Genomic DNA, 16,986 nt, shown 5'->3' with positions numbered 1-16,986 from the left:
TTCACGTCACCACCGCTAAGCTAAAGGAGGCTAATGTTGGGCTATAAAGGAACTACAGCACGGTCACATGACTTCACGTCACCACCGCTAAGCTAAAGGAGGCTAATGTTGGGCTATAAAGGAACTACAGCACGGTCACATGACTTCACGTCACCACTGCTAAGCTAAAGGTGGCTAATGTTGGGCTATAAAGGAACTACAGCACGTTCACATGACTTCACGTCACCACCCGCTAAGCTAAAGGAGGTTAATGTTGGGCTATAAAGGAACTACAGCACGGTCACATGACTTCACGTCACCACTGCTAAGCTAAAGGTGGTTAATGTTGGGCTATAAAGGAACTACAGCACGGTCACATGACTTCACGTCACCACCGCTAAGCTAAAGGTGGCTAATGTTGGGCTATAAAGGAACTACAGCACGGTCACATGACTTCACGTCACCACCGCTAAGCTAAAGGTGGCTAATGTTGGGCTATAAAGGAACTACAGGACGGTCACATAACTTCACGTCACCACCGCTAAGCTAAAGGTGGCTAATGTTGGGCTATAAAGGAACTACAGCACGGTCACATGACTTCACGTCACCACCGCTAAGCTAAAGGTGGCTAATGTTGGGCTATAAAGGAACTACAGGACGGTCACATAACTTCACGTCACCACCGCTAAGCTAAAGGTGGCTAATGTTGGGCTATAAAGGAACTACAGCACGGTCACATGACTTCACCTCACCACCGCAAAGCTAAAGGCTTTTAAATGCACTTTTTTATCAGTTTTATATCAGTGGGTACAATACAAATATTTAAATTACTCCTCATATGAGCCATGAAAATGCTGATTTGCTTTTTATTTTATTGAGTATATAAACTTGTATCTATTCATCTTTATTTAACTCAAATAACTGTGGGCTTTTGAATCTGTTGTATATCTTCAGTGAATGCACATGGATGTAATCTGCAGTCCACGTTTCAAGTTCTGCCATTTCTTTCAGATCTAAAATATATTTGTGGAGTTTAGCTGCGATTATTTCACTTCAACATCCAACACACATGCACTGAAACAATTAGAGGTCCGAACAAAAACACATGGTTCAACCTCCGAAATATAAATATGGCAAGCAAATTCCTCTGAGAAAACATATGTTAAAGCCCCATGACTCACAGGCACTATTGATTGATAAGGTGGTATCTCTTTATACCAACACTTATTATGTTTTTTCTCTGCAGGAGGACAATGGTTTGCCAGTTCACATAAAGGGGGGAGTCGGAGACGTCCTGATGTACAGAGCCACCATGGGGTTAACTATCGGAGGTAAAATGGAGACTTTCTGTTGGGAAAATACTGAATGTACTCTTCAATATCAGAGTAGCACATGATCAGAGATGGAGAAAGTACACACATCCTTTACCCGAGGAGAAGTGCAGATACTCATGTTTAAAAATACTCTGGTGAAAGTAGAAGTACTGACTAAACTTCTTTACTCAAGTAGAAGTACAGATACTCGTGTTTAAAAATACTCTGGTGAAAGTAGAAGTACTGACTAAACTTCTTTACTCAAGTGAAAGTAAAGAACTTTGAAATGTACTTCAGTAAAAAGTACCCATAACTAGCAGCTGTTTTAAAGAGTACCTGACCTCCCTTTATATTAATAGAACAATAATGTCATTGTTAGCTAATGAATGTTTCCATGCTGAACAACGGCAACATGACAACGTTTCCATTGGTCCCTCTTCTTTAGAGAAGACCAGGAAATGATGGATACACGGATCGTGTTCAAATCAATAGGCACGCAATGACTCTAAATAATAATGATCACGCCACCAAACACACATTCAAACTAAAGGAACCAGCCTGTTTGGAAAATGAGAGAAGTAGAAAGTACAGGTATTTGTGTTCAACATGTAAGAAGTAGAAAGTACAGGTATTTGAGTTCAACATGTAAGAAGTAGAAAGTACAGGTATTTGAGTTCAACATGTAAGAAGTAGGAAGTAAAAAGTAATCGAAAAACCCTGAATGTCCTCTTCCAACATGAGAGTAGCTTGATTGAGAGTCACATGCTAACAAAGGTATCAACTGTAGCTGTGAACATGACAGGATGTGTGATTACCTAGAAGAGCATCAGGACTGTTTGAGGCATATGATAGCTATGTGATTAACATGATGACTCAGCCTCTATGGAGAGAGACATATGACAAGCATGATCATTTCCGACGTGGAGCTAATCTGAAGTCAACATTGAATACTGCTTTCTATTCCTCCATCTTGTGACTGTGTGACTCCCTCTCTTGGATATCAGCATGTGAAGGACACTGTTCAGGAACTAGTTGATGCTCTGTATGTGATGACTCCTTCCATTCTGGAGAGGATCACAGATACATGGATAAACAATTGTTTAATAATAAAACCTCTTTGTGATTTATGTCTTTTCTAGGTACCTTTTACTCTATATACTGGCTGGTCTACTGTGCCTTTCCTCACAGTAAAGCGTGAAAATGGCTCCGTCTATTGCCTGGAGAACAATGCTCGGATCCGTCTAATGTTTGTTGTGTGTAATAATATTAAATTGTCTCCCAAGTTGTTCTGCTTTAATTGGGCAATGCTGAATAAACAATTGAAATAAATTAAATATTTTTCTTTTGTCTCTGTGGATTCTAATAGGTTGATATCAGTATGTAGTGTCTCTACTTTAAAGAGTCCTCTCCTGCTGATGTTCAGGTGTATTAGTATGTAGTGTATCTACTTTAAAGAGTTCTCTCCTGCTGATGTTCAGGTGTATATCAGTATGTAGTGTCTCTACTTTAAAGAGTCCTCTCCTGCTGATGTTCAGGTGTATATCAGTATGTAGTGTCTCTACTTTAAAGAGTCCTCTCCTGCTGATGTTCAGGTGTATTAGTATGTAGTGTATCTACTTTAAAGAGTTCTCTCCTGCTGATGTTCAGGTGTATATCAGTATGTAGTGTCTCTACTTTAAAGAGTCCTCTCCTGCTGATGTTCAGGTGTATATCAGTATGTAGTGTCTCTACTTTAAAGAGTCCTCTCCTGCTGATGTTCAGGTGTATATCAGTATGTAGTGTCTCTACTTTAAAGAGTCCTCTCCTGCTGATGTTCAGGTGTATATCAGTATGTAGTGTCTCTACTTTAAAGAGTCCTCTCCTGCTGATGTTCAGGTGTATATCAGTATGTAGTGTCTCTACTTTAAAGAGTCCTCTCCTGCTGATGTTCAGGTGTATATCAGTATGTAGTGTCTCTACTTTAAAGAGTCCTCTCCTGCTGATGTTCAGGTGTATTAGTATGTAGTGTATCTACTTTAAAGAGTTCTCTCCTGCTGATGTTCAGGTGTGTATCAGTATGTAGTGTCTCTACTTTAAAGAGTCCACTCCTGCTGATGATTAGGTGTATATCAGTATGTAGTGTCTCTACTTTAAAGAGTCCTCTCCTGCTGATGATTAGGTGTATATCAGTATGTAGTGTCTCTACTTTAAAGAGTCCTCTCCTGCTGATGTTCAGGTGTATATCAGTATGTAGTGTCTCTACTTTAAAGAGTCCTCTCCTGCTGATGTTCAGGTGTATATCAGTATGTAGTGTCTCTACTTTAAAGAGTCCTCTCCTGCTGATGTTCAGGTGTATATCAGTATGTAGTGTCTCTACTTTAAAGAGTCCTCTCCTGCTGATGTTCAGGTGTATATCAGTATGTAGTGTCTCTACTTTAAAGAGTCCTCTCCTGCTGATGTTCAGGTGTATATCAGTATTTAGTGTCTCTACTTTAAAGAGTCCTATCCTGCTGATGTTCAGGTGTATATCAGTATGTAGTGTCTCTACTTTAAAGAGTCCTCTCCTGTTGATGTTCAGGCGTATATATCAGTATGTAGTGTCTCTACTTTAAAGAGTCCTCTCCTGCTGATGTTCAGGTGTATATCAGTATGTAGTGTCTCTACTTTAAAGAGTCCTCTCCTGCTGATGTTCAGGTGTATCAGTATGTAGTGTCTCTACTTTAAAGAGTCCTCTCCTGCTGATGTTCAGGTGTATATCAGTATGTAGTGTCTCTACTTTAAAGAGTCCTCTCCTGCTGATGTTCAGGTGTATTAGTATGTAGTGTATCTACTTTAAAGAGTTCTCTCCTGCTGATGTTCAGGTGTATATCAGTATGTAGTGTCTCTACTTTAAAGAGTCCTCTCCTGCTGATGTTCAGGTGTATATCAGTATGTAGTGTCTCTACTTTAAAGAGTCCTCTCCTGCTGATGTTCAGGTGTATATCAGTATGTAGTGTCTCTACTTTAAAGAGTCCTCTCCTGCTGATGTTCAGGTGTATATCAGTATGTAGTGTCTCTACTTTAAAGAGTCCTCTCCTGCTGATGTTCAGGTGTATTAGTATGTAGTGTATCTACTTTAAAGAGTTCTCTCCTGCTGATGTTCAGGTGTATATCAGTATGTAGTGTCTCTACTTTAAAGAGTCCACTCCTGCTGATGATTAGGTGTATATCAGTATGTAGTGTCTCTACTTTAAAGAGTCCTCTCCTGCTGATGATTAGGTGTATATCAGTATGTAGTGTCTCTACTTTAAAGAGTCCTCTCCTGCTGATGTTCAGGTGTATATCAGTATGTAGTGTCTCTACTTTAAAGAGTCCTCTCCTGCTGATGTTCAGGTGTATATCAGTATGTAGTGTCTCTACTTTAAAGAGTCCTCTCCTGCTGATGTTCAGGTGTATATCAGTATGTAGTGTCTCTACTTTAAAGAGTCCTCTCCTGCTGATGTTCAGGTGTATATCAGTATGTAGTGTCTCTACTTTAAAGAGTCCTCTCCTGCTGATGTTCAGGTGTATATCAGTATTTAGTGTCTCTACTTTAAAGAGTCCTATCCTGCTGATGTTCAGGTGTATATCAGTATGTAGTGTCTCTACTTTAAAGAGTCCTCTCCTGTTGATGTTCAGGCGTATATATCAGTATGTAGTGTCTCTACTTTAAAGAGTCCTCTCCTGCTGATGTTCAGGTGTATATCAGTATGTAGTGTCTCTACTTTAAAGAGTCCTCTCCTGCTGATGTCTAGATGTATATCAGTATGTCGTGTCTCTACTTTAAAGAGTCCTCTCCTGTTGATGTTCAGGTGTATATCAGTATGTAGTGTCTCTACTTTAAAGAGTCCTCTCCTGCTGATGTTCAGGTGTATATCAGTATGTAGTGTCTCTACTTTAAAGAGTCCTCTCCTGCTGATGTTCAGGTGTATATCAGTATGTAGTGTCTCTACTTTAAAGAGTCCTCTCCTGCTGATGTTCAGGTGTATATCAGTATGTAGTGTCTCTACTTTAAAGAGTCCTCTCCTGCTGATGTTCAGGTGTATATCAGTATGTAGTGTCTCTACTTTAAAGAGTCCTCTCCTGCTGATGTTCAGGTGTATATCAGTATGTAGTGTCTCTACTTTAAAGAGTCCTCTCCTGCTGATGTTCAGGTGTATATCAGTATGTAGTGTCTCTACTTTAAAAAGTCCTCTCCTGCTGATGTTCAGATGTATATCAGTATGTAGTGTCTCTACTTTAAAGAGTCCTCTCCTGCTGATGTTCAGGTGTATATCAGTATGTAGTGTCTCTACTTTAAAGAGTCCTCTCCTGCTGATGTTCAGGTGTATATCAGTATGTAGTGTCTCTACTTTAAAGAGTCCTCTCCTGCTGATGTTCAGGTGTATATCAGTATGTAGTGTCTCTACTTTAAAGAGTCCTCTCCTGCTGATGTTCAGGTGTATATCAGTATGTAGTGTCTCTACTTTAAAGAGTCCTCTCCTGCTGATGTTCAGGTGTATATCAGTATGTAGTGTCTCTACTTTAAAGAGTCCTCTCCTGCTGATGTTCAGGTGTATATCAGTATGTAGTGTCTCTACTGGGACATGTCTCCATGCTTTAATGTTTGTTTGTTTGTTTGTTTGTTTGTTTGTAACCTTTATTCAACCAGATTGGTCCCATTGAGATCATAGATCTCTTTTTCAAGGGAGACCTGCAGCACTGAGGTTCCACATGAAACATAAAACAACATAAAACAATAGAGGGTATCAATCAACATATTTACAAGCTACATTTACATGCTTATCAACATTTAAAAATACCCATAGTTTCAATGAGCATTTCATTTACACTTGCTTTAAAAACATGCAGAGGAATGAGATTGCTCAGTTTCAATTCTTGCTGAAGATTGTTCCAAGCAAGTGGAGCTGCGCACATAAAAGCTGTCTCACCTAAGACAGTCCTTGCTCTTGGCACATCTAACAATACTACATCATAAGATCTCAGACAATAGCTGCTTGCAACTCTCTGTGTTATCAGAGAGCAGATATAATACGGGAGTTTACCCAACATGGCTTTATAAATAAACGTGTACCAATGACTGAGCCTCTTTACAGTAAGTGATGGCAGACCTGCCTTGGCAGCTGATACAGTGATGAGTAAGTGCTTTACAATTTGTGACAAATCTCAGTGCGCTGTGATAGGTGGCATCTAACTTGTTCAGGCAATGGGCAGGTGCATTCATATAGATCAAATCACCATAGTCCAGTACAGGTCAAAAGGTCACAGAGCCTTTTCCTGGCCTCAAGCGAGAAACAGGACTTGTTTCTGAAAAAGAAACCTAGTCTAACCTTCAGCTTTTTAAGCAGGTTATTGACATGAAGTTCAAAAGAGAGACAATCATCAAGCCAGATACCAAGGTATGTGTAACAGGTAACCACTTCAAGTACTTGTCCTTGCATGGTACCAATATCTAAAACAGGCTCTGGTGTCTTTTTAGCTTTAGAAAAGAGCATTATCTTGGTTTTATCAACATTTAAAAGAAGCTTGAGTTCAGAGAGCTGAGTCTGAATAATGTTAAAAACAGCCTGTAATTTAACACCAGCCTCCTGAATGGAGGGACCTGCACAGTACATCACGGTATCGTCCGCATAAAAATGTAAAGTAGCTTCATCCACATTTTCACCTAAACTGTTGATATACACTGAACAAAAATATAAATGCAACACTTTTGTTTTTCCTCCCATTTTTCATGAGATGAACTCAAAGATCTAAAATATACACAAAATAACATTTCTTTCAAATATTGTTCACAAATCTGAAAAAATCTGTGATAGTGAGCACTTCTCCTTTGCCGAGATATTCAAGTGGATGAAACCCAACCCAGACCTAGCTTTAAAATCAGCAGGAGTAGAGATCTGCCTAATACTACTGGGCGGACCAGGGTTGGGTTGGACATTTCCTGACACTAATAACAACAAAGAAACAGACATCTTGTCCTCTTAAACACATACACCGTCATCTACTTTAGAAACACCAGAAAAGTCTGCGAGAGTGTGATTAGAGCTGAAGAAGCAGTCCAGTCCATCATCGCAGGGAAACAAAAAAGACAAACATATTTTGTCGAACTGATTGTAAAATGTTCAAACAAGTATTATTTTAGCCAATAGAAGCACATGTTTCAACTACTTAAATAAGATTTCAAACAGCAAGGATTGAAAACACAGTTACTCAAGTACTATAAGATAAATGAATCAAAAACATAAAGTACTTAGTTGCTTCACTGAAAAGCTCAATGTTAAAATACAAAATAAAGTTGTTGTTTTTAATGAGGCGTCTTGAATTGTTTCCATCTGCACAATTACACTTCCCGGGGAAAGAGAAGGAGGATATGATTGCGTGAGATGAAGACATCTTGACAAATTATGAACATTTGAAACATCTTGAACTTCAAACCTCAAAGAGAAGGAATGAGAACAAACACAAGAGAAGACAAAGACCAGGACCGATGTGGCACCAAAGGAAATCCAAATATTTTCCTATTAAAATAATAAATTGAGATCGGAGTATGTGATGACAGCTGAATGTTTCTGACCTTTTTCAGAAGAAGGGGATATTTGCATTAGCAATGGCTCCCCCTGGTTGTCTATACAGGAAAGACACACCATTCTCTACTGTAATGATTATCAGATTCAAGATTTTTCAAGATCCAAGGCTTTTATTGTCATTCGTACAGAAGTAGTGCCATAAGAGTCGATATACAAGTGATACATACAACTGTATTGCCTTAAATGTAATCAGATTACAGGTACATTTTCAAAAGATGGGGTTTACTGGCAGGATTACAATGTTACAATACATTTTAAAACAGATATATAAATGATAGACATTAACGCCTTATTTTCTTTTTGGTTTCATTTCGACTACTTTCATTATTCTTTATTTGAAATGCAGAATAAATAGACATTGAATTATTCAACTAAAACACTATGTTGCTTTTTAATTAATGTGTCAAACTGAAACAGCATTTGTAAACTGAACTATTCTGTATGCATTTCCAATAATTTAAGAAGACACGTTTATTTAACAGATGATCTTGGTATCTTCTTTTCGAAGGTTTAATTATTATTTTGTCTTAAACAATGCTCTTATTTGATCTTATAGGTAAAGTACTTGCAATGATGGATGTAGATAACGTTTGATTGATTTATTGAATGATCATTTTCTGACGTAGTGACTATTGTCATGAAATGGTGTTCATGCATTCATGGTCCCCAGGGCCCAGGAGTTCAAAACTTTTAATCTCAATCAGATCCGATCCGATTTTGAAATCCCATCTTTTGTGATCCAGGATCAGACAAATCAGCCAAATGTTGTCCCTGGAGTTCAAAGCAATTCAGGATAGGATCAGCCTGATCCAGATTACAATTTTTCAAGATGACTAGATCCTGAATATCAGTGCTTTAATCCTACCGATCGCCATCTAGTGGACATGAAAAATAATACAAGGAAGACAAGAGACCACATTGCAGAGACATCTATAATGTCTAATTCTATTTTTTTATTTGAAAGGTGATGACAGATGATGGACTTTTTTTTTGATGAAAATATTTTTACTTTAATCTAAATTACATTTGTGATTGACAATCTTTGCTGTGATACTTTTATGAGCATAAACATTTATGTCATCAACATTTGGTTAAAAACAAAATAGGCCACCACAAACGTGACCAAAAATGGAAAAATAAAATGTATTTCCCATGAAGGCTAAAGATTTCAGTTAACAAACTTTGCCATCTTATTTAAATTGAAATATATTTTAAAATAAATGGTACAGTACATTTTGCTCTGGTAATCCACTGGAAATCCACCCCTCTGGTGGGATCAGGATAATCCAGTTTTTTGGGGTCAAACTGATCCCAATCCTGTGTTGTCGGTTTGAACTACCCGTTTTGAAGATTTGATCCAGATTAAAGCTTGGATTGGATTTCCTGATCTGATCGGATATGAAAGTGATCCTAATCCTGTTTTTTGGTTTTGAACTCCCCAAAATCTAAATCTGATTTGATCAGATAGGGATTACAAGTTTTGAACTCCTGGGCCCAGAGGATGAATCCTAATCCAAGACGTTCTCATACCCGACTCGTTCTATATTGACTTGTCAGAATCCCTTTCGCGTCATTTTTCAACTTGCAGGGTACTCCCATAGACTCGTAAAGCTCTCCTTAACCCAGCCTCACTGCGTTTATCCAATTCTTTTTTACTCAATGTCAAGCCACACTCATTGTTATGACTTCCTTATTTTAATTGTATAACGTCGGACTTTTGTTGCCGTCAGTTAGGAAGAGCGTAGGGGCTCAGAATACTGAGATTTGTATTGTTTCATCGATTTTTCGTTCAAATTTTATTTATTAATTTCATAAACCACACAACTCAACAATAAGACACAATTATCCTTGTTTTGATTTATTTGTTTGATTGTATAAGATCTTACTTTTTTGCTGCCCGTAAGGAATCGCCCTTACTTCTTTTCTGGTACCACCATCAGGTCAGAATGTTATATTTTGATAAACCAACCGATATAATGGAGATTGAAATTGATTTTAGAATAACACAATCCCCCAACCCAACTATTTTAAATAGGGAGCCTATACAATGTGTCACTGAGTTCAAGTATCTTTATGTCGTGCTTGACCACAAGCTCAGATGGGATGTATGGTCTGAGAAAGTAAATGCTACGTCTCAATAAAGAATGTTCTTTGTACGTAAATTGTTCTCTTTTAATGTCGGCAACAGATTGGTCAAGATGTTTTATCATGCTTTTATTGAAAGTGTGCTCTCCTTCGGCATCATATGCTGGTTCGGCAACGCCACTGAGGCACAGAAAAGGTCAGTCAGAAGGGTCGTAACATTGTCCAGTAAATTGTCAAGAATCTCATTTTCTAGTCTAGAATGCTTATACAAGGACAGGGTTTTAAAATGGCACACAATATTGTGAGTGACCTGAGGCACCCTCTCGCCTCTTACTTTGAACTGCTGCTATCCGGGCGGAGATATCGTGCCCCTCTGTTTAAAGAGAACAGATCTAGGCTGGCTTTCGTCCCACAAGCCATCAAACTCCTTAATAAATGATGGCTAGGATGCACTGTTTACCCAGCTGGCCTGGCCCTGTCCCCCCCCCCCCCCCCCCCCCCCCCCTCTTTTAAATGAGGGCCTAGGTGCCTTGTCATGTCTGCCGATATCAGCTGTGTCTATGTTATTGTGATGTGCTGCAATACATTTTCCCCTCAGGGACGAATAAACGAATACTACTAATGGTTTACAACTTTGACTTTCTGTACCCCATCTTCTTCCAATCCAATCCAATCCATTTTATTTCTATAGCACATTTAAAAACAACAGAGTTGAACAAAGTGCTGTACATCAAAAACTGAAACATAGCATAAACACATCAAAAACAGACAGGACATGAAACAAATGTAATAGACGAGACAATGAAACCAGATCAAAAGCCACAGACTGAAAAACTCTCCTGCATGACGTAAAAACAATACAAAACACCAGTAAGATAAAAACCCAAATTTGAAAGCACAAGTGTCACCTGGTCTGTAAAAGCCAGGGGAAATAAGTGGGTTTTACAACTTTGACTTTCTGTACATGAGGGTCATCTCCATCTTCTCCTCTCTCCGTTTTTAGAGACAAAACAAACAGGAGTAGACCATCTTCTTTTAAATGCAAACCAGGAAAATCTGTAAATAGCAGCTCGTCATGTCTTCATCTCAGGGAGCAAATGCTCATCTTCTGTTCGATGTTTACTTTCTCCAGTGACTGAAAACACAATACAAATATTACATGAAGATGGTTTTCTACCTTGGAATGCTAAGATATTTAGGTTTAATAATTACATTTAGATTTTAGTATAATGCTTTTCCCCCCAAACAAATGATTGTTTAACTACACTGCATGAGGTTATTAACTATTTAACACGTTTATTCAGAAAACACAATTTCTTTAACCTTTTTGCAGAAAAACTTAAATCTACATTTTCTTTTTTTAACATATTGGAACCTCAAACTACATTTCTGAAAGTGACACCACTGCTTTTGTTTAAATTAACATTCCCAATTGTCTATTTTGTCGCCCTTTTTGTCGACGCTTTCACCTTTTTGAACTCGTCGAAGGAGATAGCGTCGTCTTCGTCGAGGTCCGCCTCCTGGATGGCTCGTTCAGCGATGCTCTGCAGCTGCTTCTCCGTTACCTGCGTCCCCAGCATTGAGCGCAGAACCTGACATTAGAGTGAGAAACGGATTTTTAATAATAATAATATCTGAAAATACTTAAATCCATAGCACTTCAAATCCTTAGTTTAATCCAAACTTTTGGACTATCTTGAAAGCTTAATTATCGCAAAACGTTTTTGAGGTGTTCCTCAGGGCTCTAACCTGGGGCCTCTTATTTTCTTGATTAACATAATATTTTGATACATTTTTGTGCAGATGATACCATGCTTTATCTTGATGAAATATAAGTACATATTTAGATTTTACGCCTTTGAGGAAAGTGTGCAGTGTTATCCTTGTCAGGTGTATTAAAACACATTTAAACGGGAATATTGTGAAAAAAACGTAATATTGGAAATTTTAAGTTTGACGGAAATAGATGGAGAAGTTTTTCCCCCAAAGGGAAAGCTTTAAAGAGGTTAAATGTTGGATGCCTTTTAACTTCCTCCCTCTTGAAGGGGACAAGACAACCTTATCTAGTCACATTTATTCAACAACATTAAGGGTGACGTTGTGTAAAATACTGAACACTTACAGAAGAGAAGGTAAATGTGCTGCAGGATTAACTTCTATTACTTTTTCTATTTGCATAACATTTGGATGAGTTACTATGCAGATGATACACTCTGCTATCTTCCTGTCATTCATAGTGATAGCAGTAGTTGGTTTGCCCCTGAGGGATTGTTTTAAAAGACGTTAAGTGCTGGATATCTCTATTGTATTCCAGCAAAACTGTGTGAATCCAAAATGACTAGACAGTTAACATTTTGTTTGAGTTGTGCCTTTTTTTGCATTGCATGGTAATGGTGCAAAAGTTAATCTTTATGCAGAGACACAGAGATGAGTTTAACAGACCTGAAGAAGCTCTTCTCTGGAAATCTTTCCATCTCTGTCTTGGTCATACAACTGGAAAGCAACTGAACACACAGACAGGTCTCAGTGGATAAGAAGTTTCCAGATAGAAATGTAGAATTAAAGCAGAACTAAGTGGACTCACATTTGAGTTTCCTGTTCCTGCTGTAGTCTCTGGCTCTGTTGGTTTCTGTCGGACGGAAATTAGCAATAACTCGAACGAAGGAGGGAAAGTCCACCGTTTCTATTCTGCAGAGAGAGAGAGAGAGAGAGAGAGAGGGAGAGAGAGAGAGAGTTAAACCAGTTAAACCTGATTAACAAAAACAAGTTGCAACATACGGATCCAAACCATCGTAACTCCATTTATGTTACAGTTTTTAATTTAACGTGTTTAATGTGAATTTGTTTTCTCTTGTTTACCTGATTCTACTCAGATTTACTTTCCCTATTATGCTTCTTGTGGTTTACCCTTTCCTGTAGCGTCTTATTTAGTTTGTGTATGTAAATACGAAGCCTATCCCAAAGTTTACACCTAGCCTGAAACGCTTCCCTTTGCTTACTTCCGTAACATTTAAAACATGTGCTTCTATTGGCTAAAATAAAGAGCTATTTGATCATTAAAGCATGGAGACATGTCCCAGTAGAGACACTACATACTGATCTACACCTGAACATCAGCAGGAGAGGACTCTTTAAAGTAGAGACACTACATACTGATCTACACCTGAACATCAGCAGGAGAGGACTCTTTAAAGTAGAGAAACTACATACTGATATACACCTGAACATCAGCAGGAGAGGACTCTTTAAAGTAGAGACACTACATACTGATATACACCTGAACATCAGCATGAGAGGACTCTTTAAAGTAGAGACACTACATACTGATATACACCTGAACATCAGCAGGAGAGGACTCTTTAAAGTAGAGAAACTACATACTGATATACACCTGAACATCAGCTGGAGAGGACTCTTTAAAGTAGAGACACTACATACTGATATACACCTGAACATCAGCTGGAGAGGACTCTTTAAAGTAGAGACACTACATACTGATATACCCCTTAACATCAGCAGGAGAGGACTCTTTAAAGTAGAGACACTAAATACTGATATACACCTGAACATCAGCAGGAGAGGACTCTTTAAAGTAGAGACACTACATACTGATATACACCTGAACATCAGCTGGAGAGGACTCTTTAAAGTAGAGACACTACATACTGATATACACCTGAACATCAGCAGGAGAGGACTCTTTAAAGTAGAGACACTACATACTGATATACACTTGAACATCAGCAGGAGAGGACTCTTTAAAGTAGAAACACTACATACTGATATACACCTGAACATCAGCAGGAGAGGACTCTTTAAAGTAGAGACACTACATACTGATATACACCTGAACATCAGCAGGAGAGGACTCTTTAAAGTAGAGACACTACATACTGATATACACCTGAACATCAGCAGGAGAGGACTCTTTAAAGTAGAGACACTACATACTGATATACACCTGAACATCAGCAGGAGAGGACGCTTTAAAGTAGAGACACTACATACTGATATACACCTGAACATCAGCAGGAGAGAACTCTTTAAAGTAGAGAAACTACATACTGATATACACCTGAACATCAGCAGGAGAGGACTCTTTAAAGTAGAGACACTACACACTGATATACACCTGAACATCAGCAGGAGAGGACTCTTTAAAGTAGAGACAGTACATACTGATATACACCTGAACATCAGCAGGAGAGCACTCTTTAAAGTAGAGACAGTACATACTGATATACACCTGAACATCAGCAGGAGAGGACTCTTTAAAGTAGAGACACTACATACTGATATACCTGAACATCAGCAGGAGAGGACTCTTTAAAGTAGAGACAGTACATACTGATATACACCTGAACATCAGCAGGAGAGGACTCTTTAAAGTAGAGACACTACATACTGATATACACCTGAACATCAGCAGGAGAGGACTCTTTAAAGTAGAGACACTACATACTGATATACACCTGAAAATGAGTACAATATGTCTTCATTAACTTTAGACAACTTCATATTTAAAAAATAAAAAGGAACAGCAGAAAAAGTTACAAAATAGAAAACACTACTGTATGTTTTGCAACCTGCTCAGTTTTCTTGTGAAGGTGTAGGTGATTAAGTTAAGTGTCTGAAACTAATATTCATGTTAGTTATCTGATTGAGTCCAGTAGAAAGCATTTGCACCCCGGCTTGAAGAAGGCGCTGATGATTCTGTCTCCGATGGGATTCATGGTCAACTCTCGAAGTGCTCCGAAATCCTCAGGCCTGAAACACAGAGGAAGAGGAAACATGAGAAATATGTCACAAAGTCAATGAAATGATACAAACCTGATGATTTAAAACAGTTCAGATCACTTCAGTGGAATGCACACGTGGGAGGACTTCTTACTATTACCAACAACAGTTTAATGGGGTTTTCATTAAGTTGAAGATGCAGCATTTTGAAAGAAACTTCAGATTTGTCTTCATTTTGTGTTTAGAAACCAATAAAAAGAATATGTGAGGAAACAATATTACCATTAACTTTGGTCTTTCTGCAGACTGACCTGAGCTCTCCTCTCTCGTCTTTGTCCAGAAACTCAAACCTCTCGTACAGATTCAGGATGTGAGCAGCAGAAACTGAAACACACACACACACACACACACACACACACACACACACACACACACACACACACACACACACACACACACACACACACACACACACACACACACACACACACACACACACACACACACACACACACACACACACACACGTTTGATTTATTAATATAAAATGTATAATAACCAATAATCAGAGATGGAACAAGTACTCAGATCTTGTACTTGAGTAAAAGTAGAAGTACCAGAGTGTAGGAATACTCTGTTACAGTAAAAGTCCTGCATTCAAAATATATAATTATATTTCACATCATTCATCCACATCTGTGAAGTAACTAAAGGTATTCAATACATGTAGTGGAGGAAAAGTACACAGTAGCATAACATGGAAATACTCAAGTAAAGTACAAGTACCTCAACATTGTAGTGAGTACAGTACTTTAATAAATCTACTTAGTTACTTTCCCCCACTACCAATAATGTATTTAAAAACAGACAAAAAACCTACAGTGTGTGTGTGTGTGTGTGTGTGTGTGTGTGTGTGTGTGTGTGTGTGTGTGTGTGTGTGTGTGTGTGTGTGTGTGTGTGTGAACACCCTGCGTTGCACACACTGACACACACTGAGATAAAACTGTGTGTGCTGCTATCAGAGAGCACAGACTGCAGATAAAGCACACACACGCAAACACACACACACGCATGTACACACACACACACACACACACACACACACACACACACACACACACACACACACACACACACACACACACAGTAATATAAAGGGCATTTAAAGGCAAAACAAAGTCAGCTAAAATGTATGTTTCCTCTTTCTTTCTGTGTGTTTTTCCCGACTTGCTGTAAATCATATTAAAAGTCTTCTTTAATCTCATGTGCTGATGCCAAAGGGCCAGCTGCTTTATAAAAGTATACACGCTGACTGTTTGAGTTATTAAAGGAGATATAATGTCAGAGCAAACTGTCTCTCTCTGTGTGTGTGCTGAGGTTTCATGTGTCACAGCTGTTACTGTCCTTTAGACTGCTGGCTCACAATGGTTTGAATGTGATGGAGAATACTTCATAAAATACATCATCACTGTCGTTGTTTCTTTAATAATAATAATAATAATAAACAACACATGCTAACCCTAACCCTAACCCTAACCACTAACCACAATGACACATGACAAGTTAAAAATAAAGAACAAGAAACTAACCCTAACCCTCAGGTTATTTGATAAGAACTTTAAAGGTGCATGCATCAAAATATAACATTTGATCAGGTTAATCGACACAAGGAGGTCAAAGGTATGATAATAAAATATAATAAAATCCATAATGGTTTCTCTCTACAGATAAGACACAAGACAACTGAGTCGATGCATCAATATAAAATATAAAACCCCATAAAACAAGGTGAACATGTAAAACATCTGTTGCTAATAAAAAGCTAATCTAAAAAGCTGTGTCTTCAGCCGTCGTTTAGTTCTTTAGTCTTTTCCTTCTCCTTCACAAAGTGCTCCTAGTCTTATATTTTGCACACATAAAGAAGCCCTCTGAATGCATGGAGAACTCACAGCCCGTTTCCTGCATCAGCCGCTCAGCGTTGGGGATGTTTTCCATGCTGGAGCTGCTGGAGCCCATCCTGCTGCCGGAAATACACTTTAGTTCAGTTCAGAGTGTTCTGAAGTCTTCTGGCTGCAATCAGACGGACTTTATCTGTGTGTCTGCAGCCCCTCAGACCACAGATATGATTGACATGTGGCTCAGCCAATCAGGACTCAACTAGCAGGCACTGGCTAATGACCAATGAGAGGCCGAGGCCTGTTTCAAAAACAGGCTAAATGTCAAATATATGTTATATATGAGTAAAAGTACTCAGATCTGGTTCTTCAGTAAAAGTAGAAGTACTCAGA

General features: G+C 38.5%; 2 protein-coding genes across 2 annotated transcripts in view; one reads left to right on the top strand and one right to left on the bottom strand.

The window, feature by feature from the left end:
• The window catches only part of cox7a1 (cytochrome c oxidase subunit 7A1), a 6,762-nt gene extending 4,190 nt beyond the window's left edge, over nt 1–2,572 (top strand). Inside the window, exons 3-4 of the mRNA XM_079677417.1 lie at nt 1,226–1,310; nt 2,432–2,572. Coding sequence (XP_079533543.1) covers nt 1,226–1,310; nt 2,432–2,490 — 144 coding nt within the window. The 3' untranslated portion in view covers nt 2,491–2,572. The remainder of the gene's footprint in view (nt 1–1,225; nt 1,311–2,431) is intronic.
• An 8,043-nt stretch (nt 2,573–10,615) lies between these two features.
• chp2 (calcineurin-like EF-hand protein 2) lies at nt 10,616–16,784 on the bottom strand. The gene is made up of 7 exons (XM_079678795.1): nt 16,648–16,784; nt 15,010–15,082; nt 14,648–14,728; nt 12,546–12,649; nt 12,404–12,465; nt 11,431–11,553; nt 10,616–11,096 (listed from the first exon to the last, which is right to left on the bottom strand). Exons 1-7 carry the CDS (start codon nt 16,712–16,714, stop codon nt 11,043–11,045), a joined length of 564 nt encoding a protein of 187 aa, XP_079534921.1. The 5' UTR covers nt 16,715–16,784; the 3' UTR covers nt 10,616–11,042.
• Between the last annotated feature and the right edge of the window lie 202 nt (nt 16,785–16,986).

This window comes from Notothenia rossii (genome assembly GCF_949606895.1).
Source record: "Notothenia rossii genome assembly, chromosome: 4".
In the NCBI taxonomy this organism is placed as follows: Eukaryota; Metazoa; Chordata; class Actinopteri; order Perciformes; family Nototheniidae; genus Notothenia; species Notothenia rossii.
This window is presented reverse-complemented; position numbering and strand designations above follow the sequence as displayed.

Excerpts from the sequence above, each read along its gene's own strand:
- chp2 (XM_079678795.1), bottom strand. The coding sequence starts at position 16,714 with ATGGGCTCCAGCAGCTCCAGCATGGAAAACATCCCCAACGCTGAGCGG. Across the intron at positions 14,729-15,009 it reads GACGAGAGAGGAGAGCTCAG|GCCTGAGGATTTCGGAGCAC; the intron begins GTCAGTCTGCAG and ends TCTGTGTTTCAG. Across the intron at positions 12,466-12,545 it reads CAGGAACAGGAAACTCAAAT|TTGCTTTCCAGTTGTATGAC; the intron begins GTGAGTCCACTT and ends CTGTGTGTTCAG.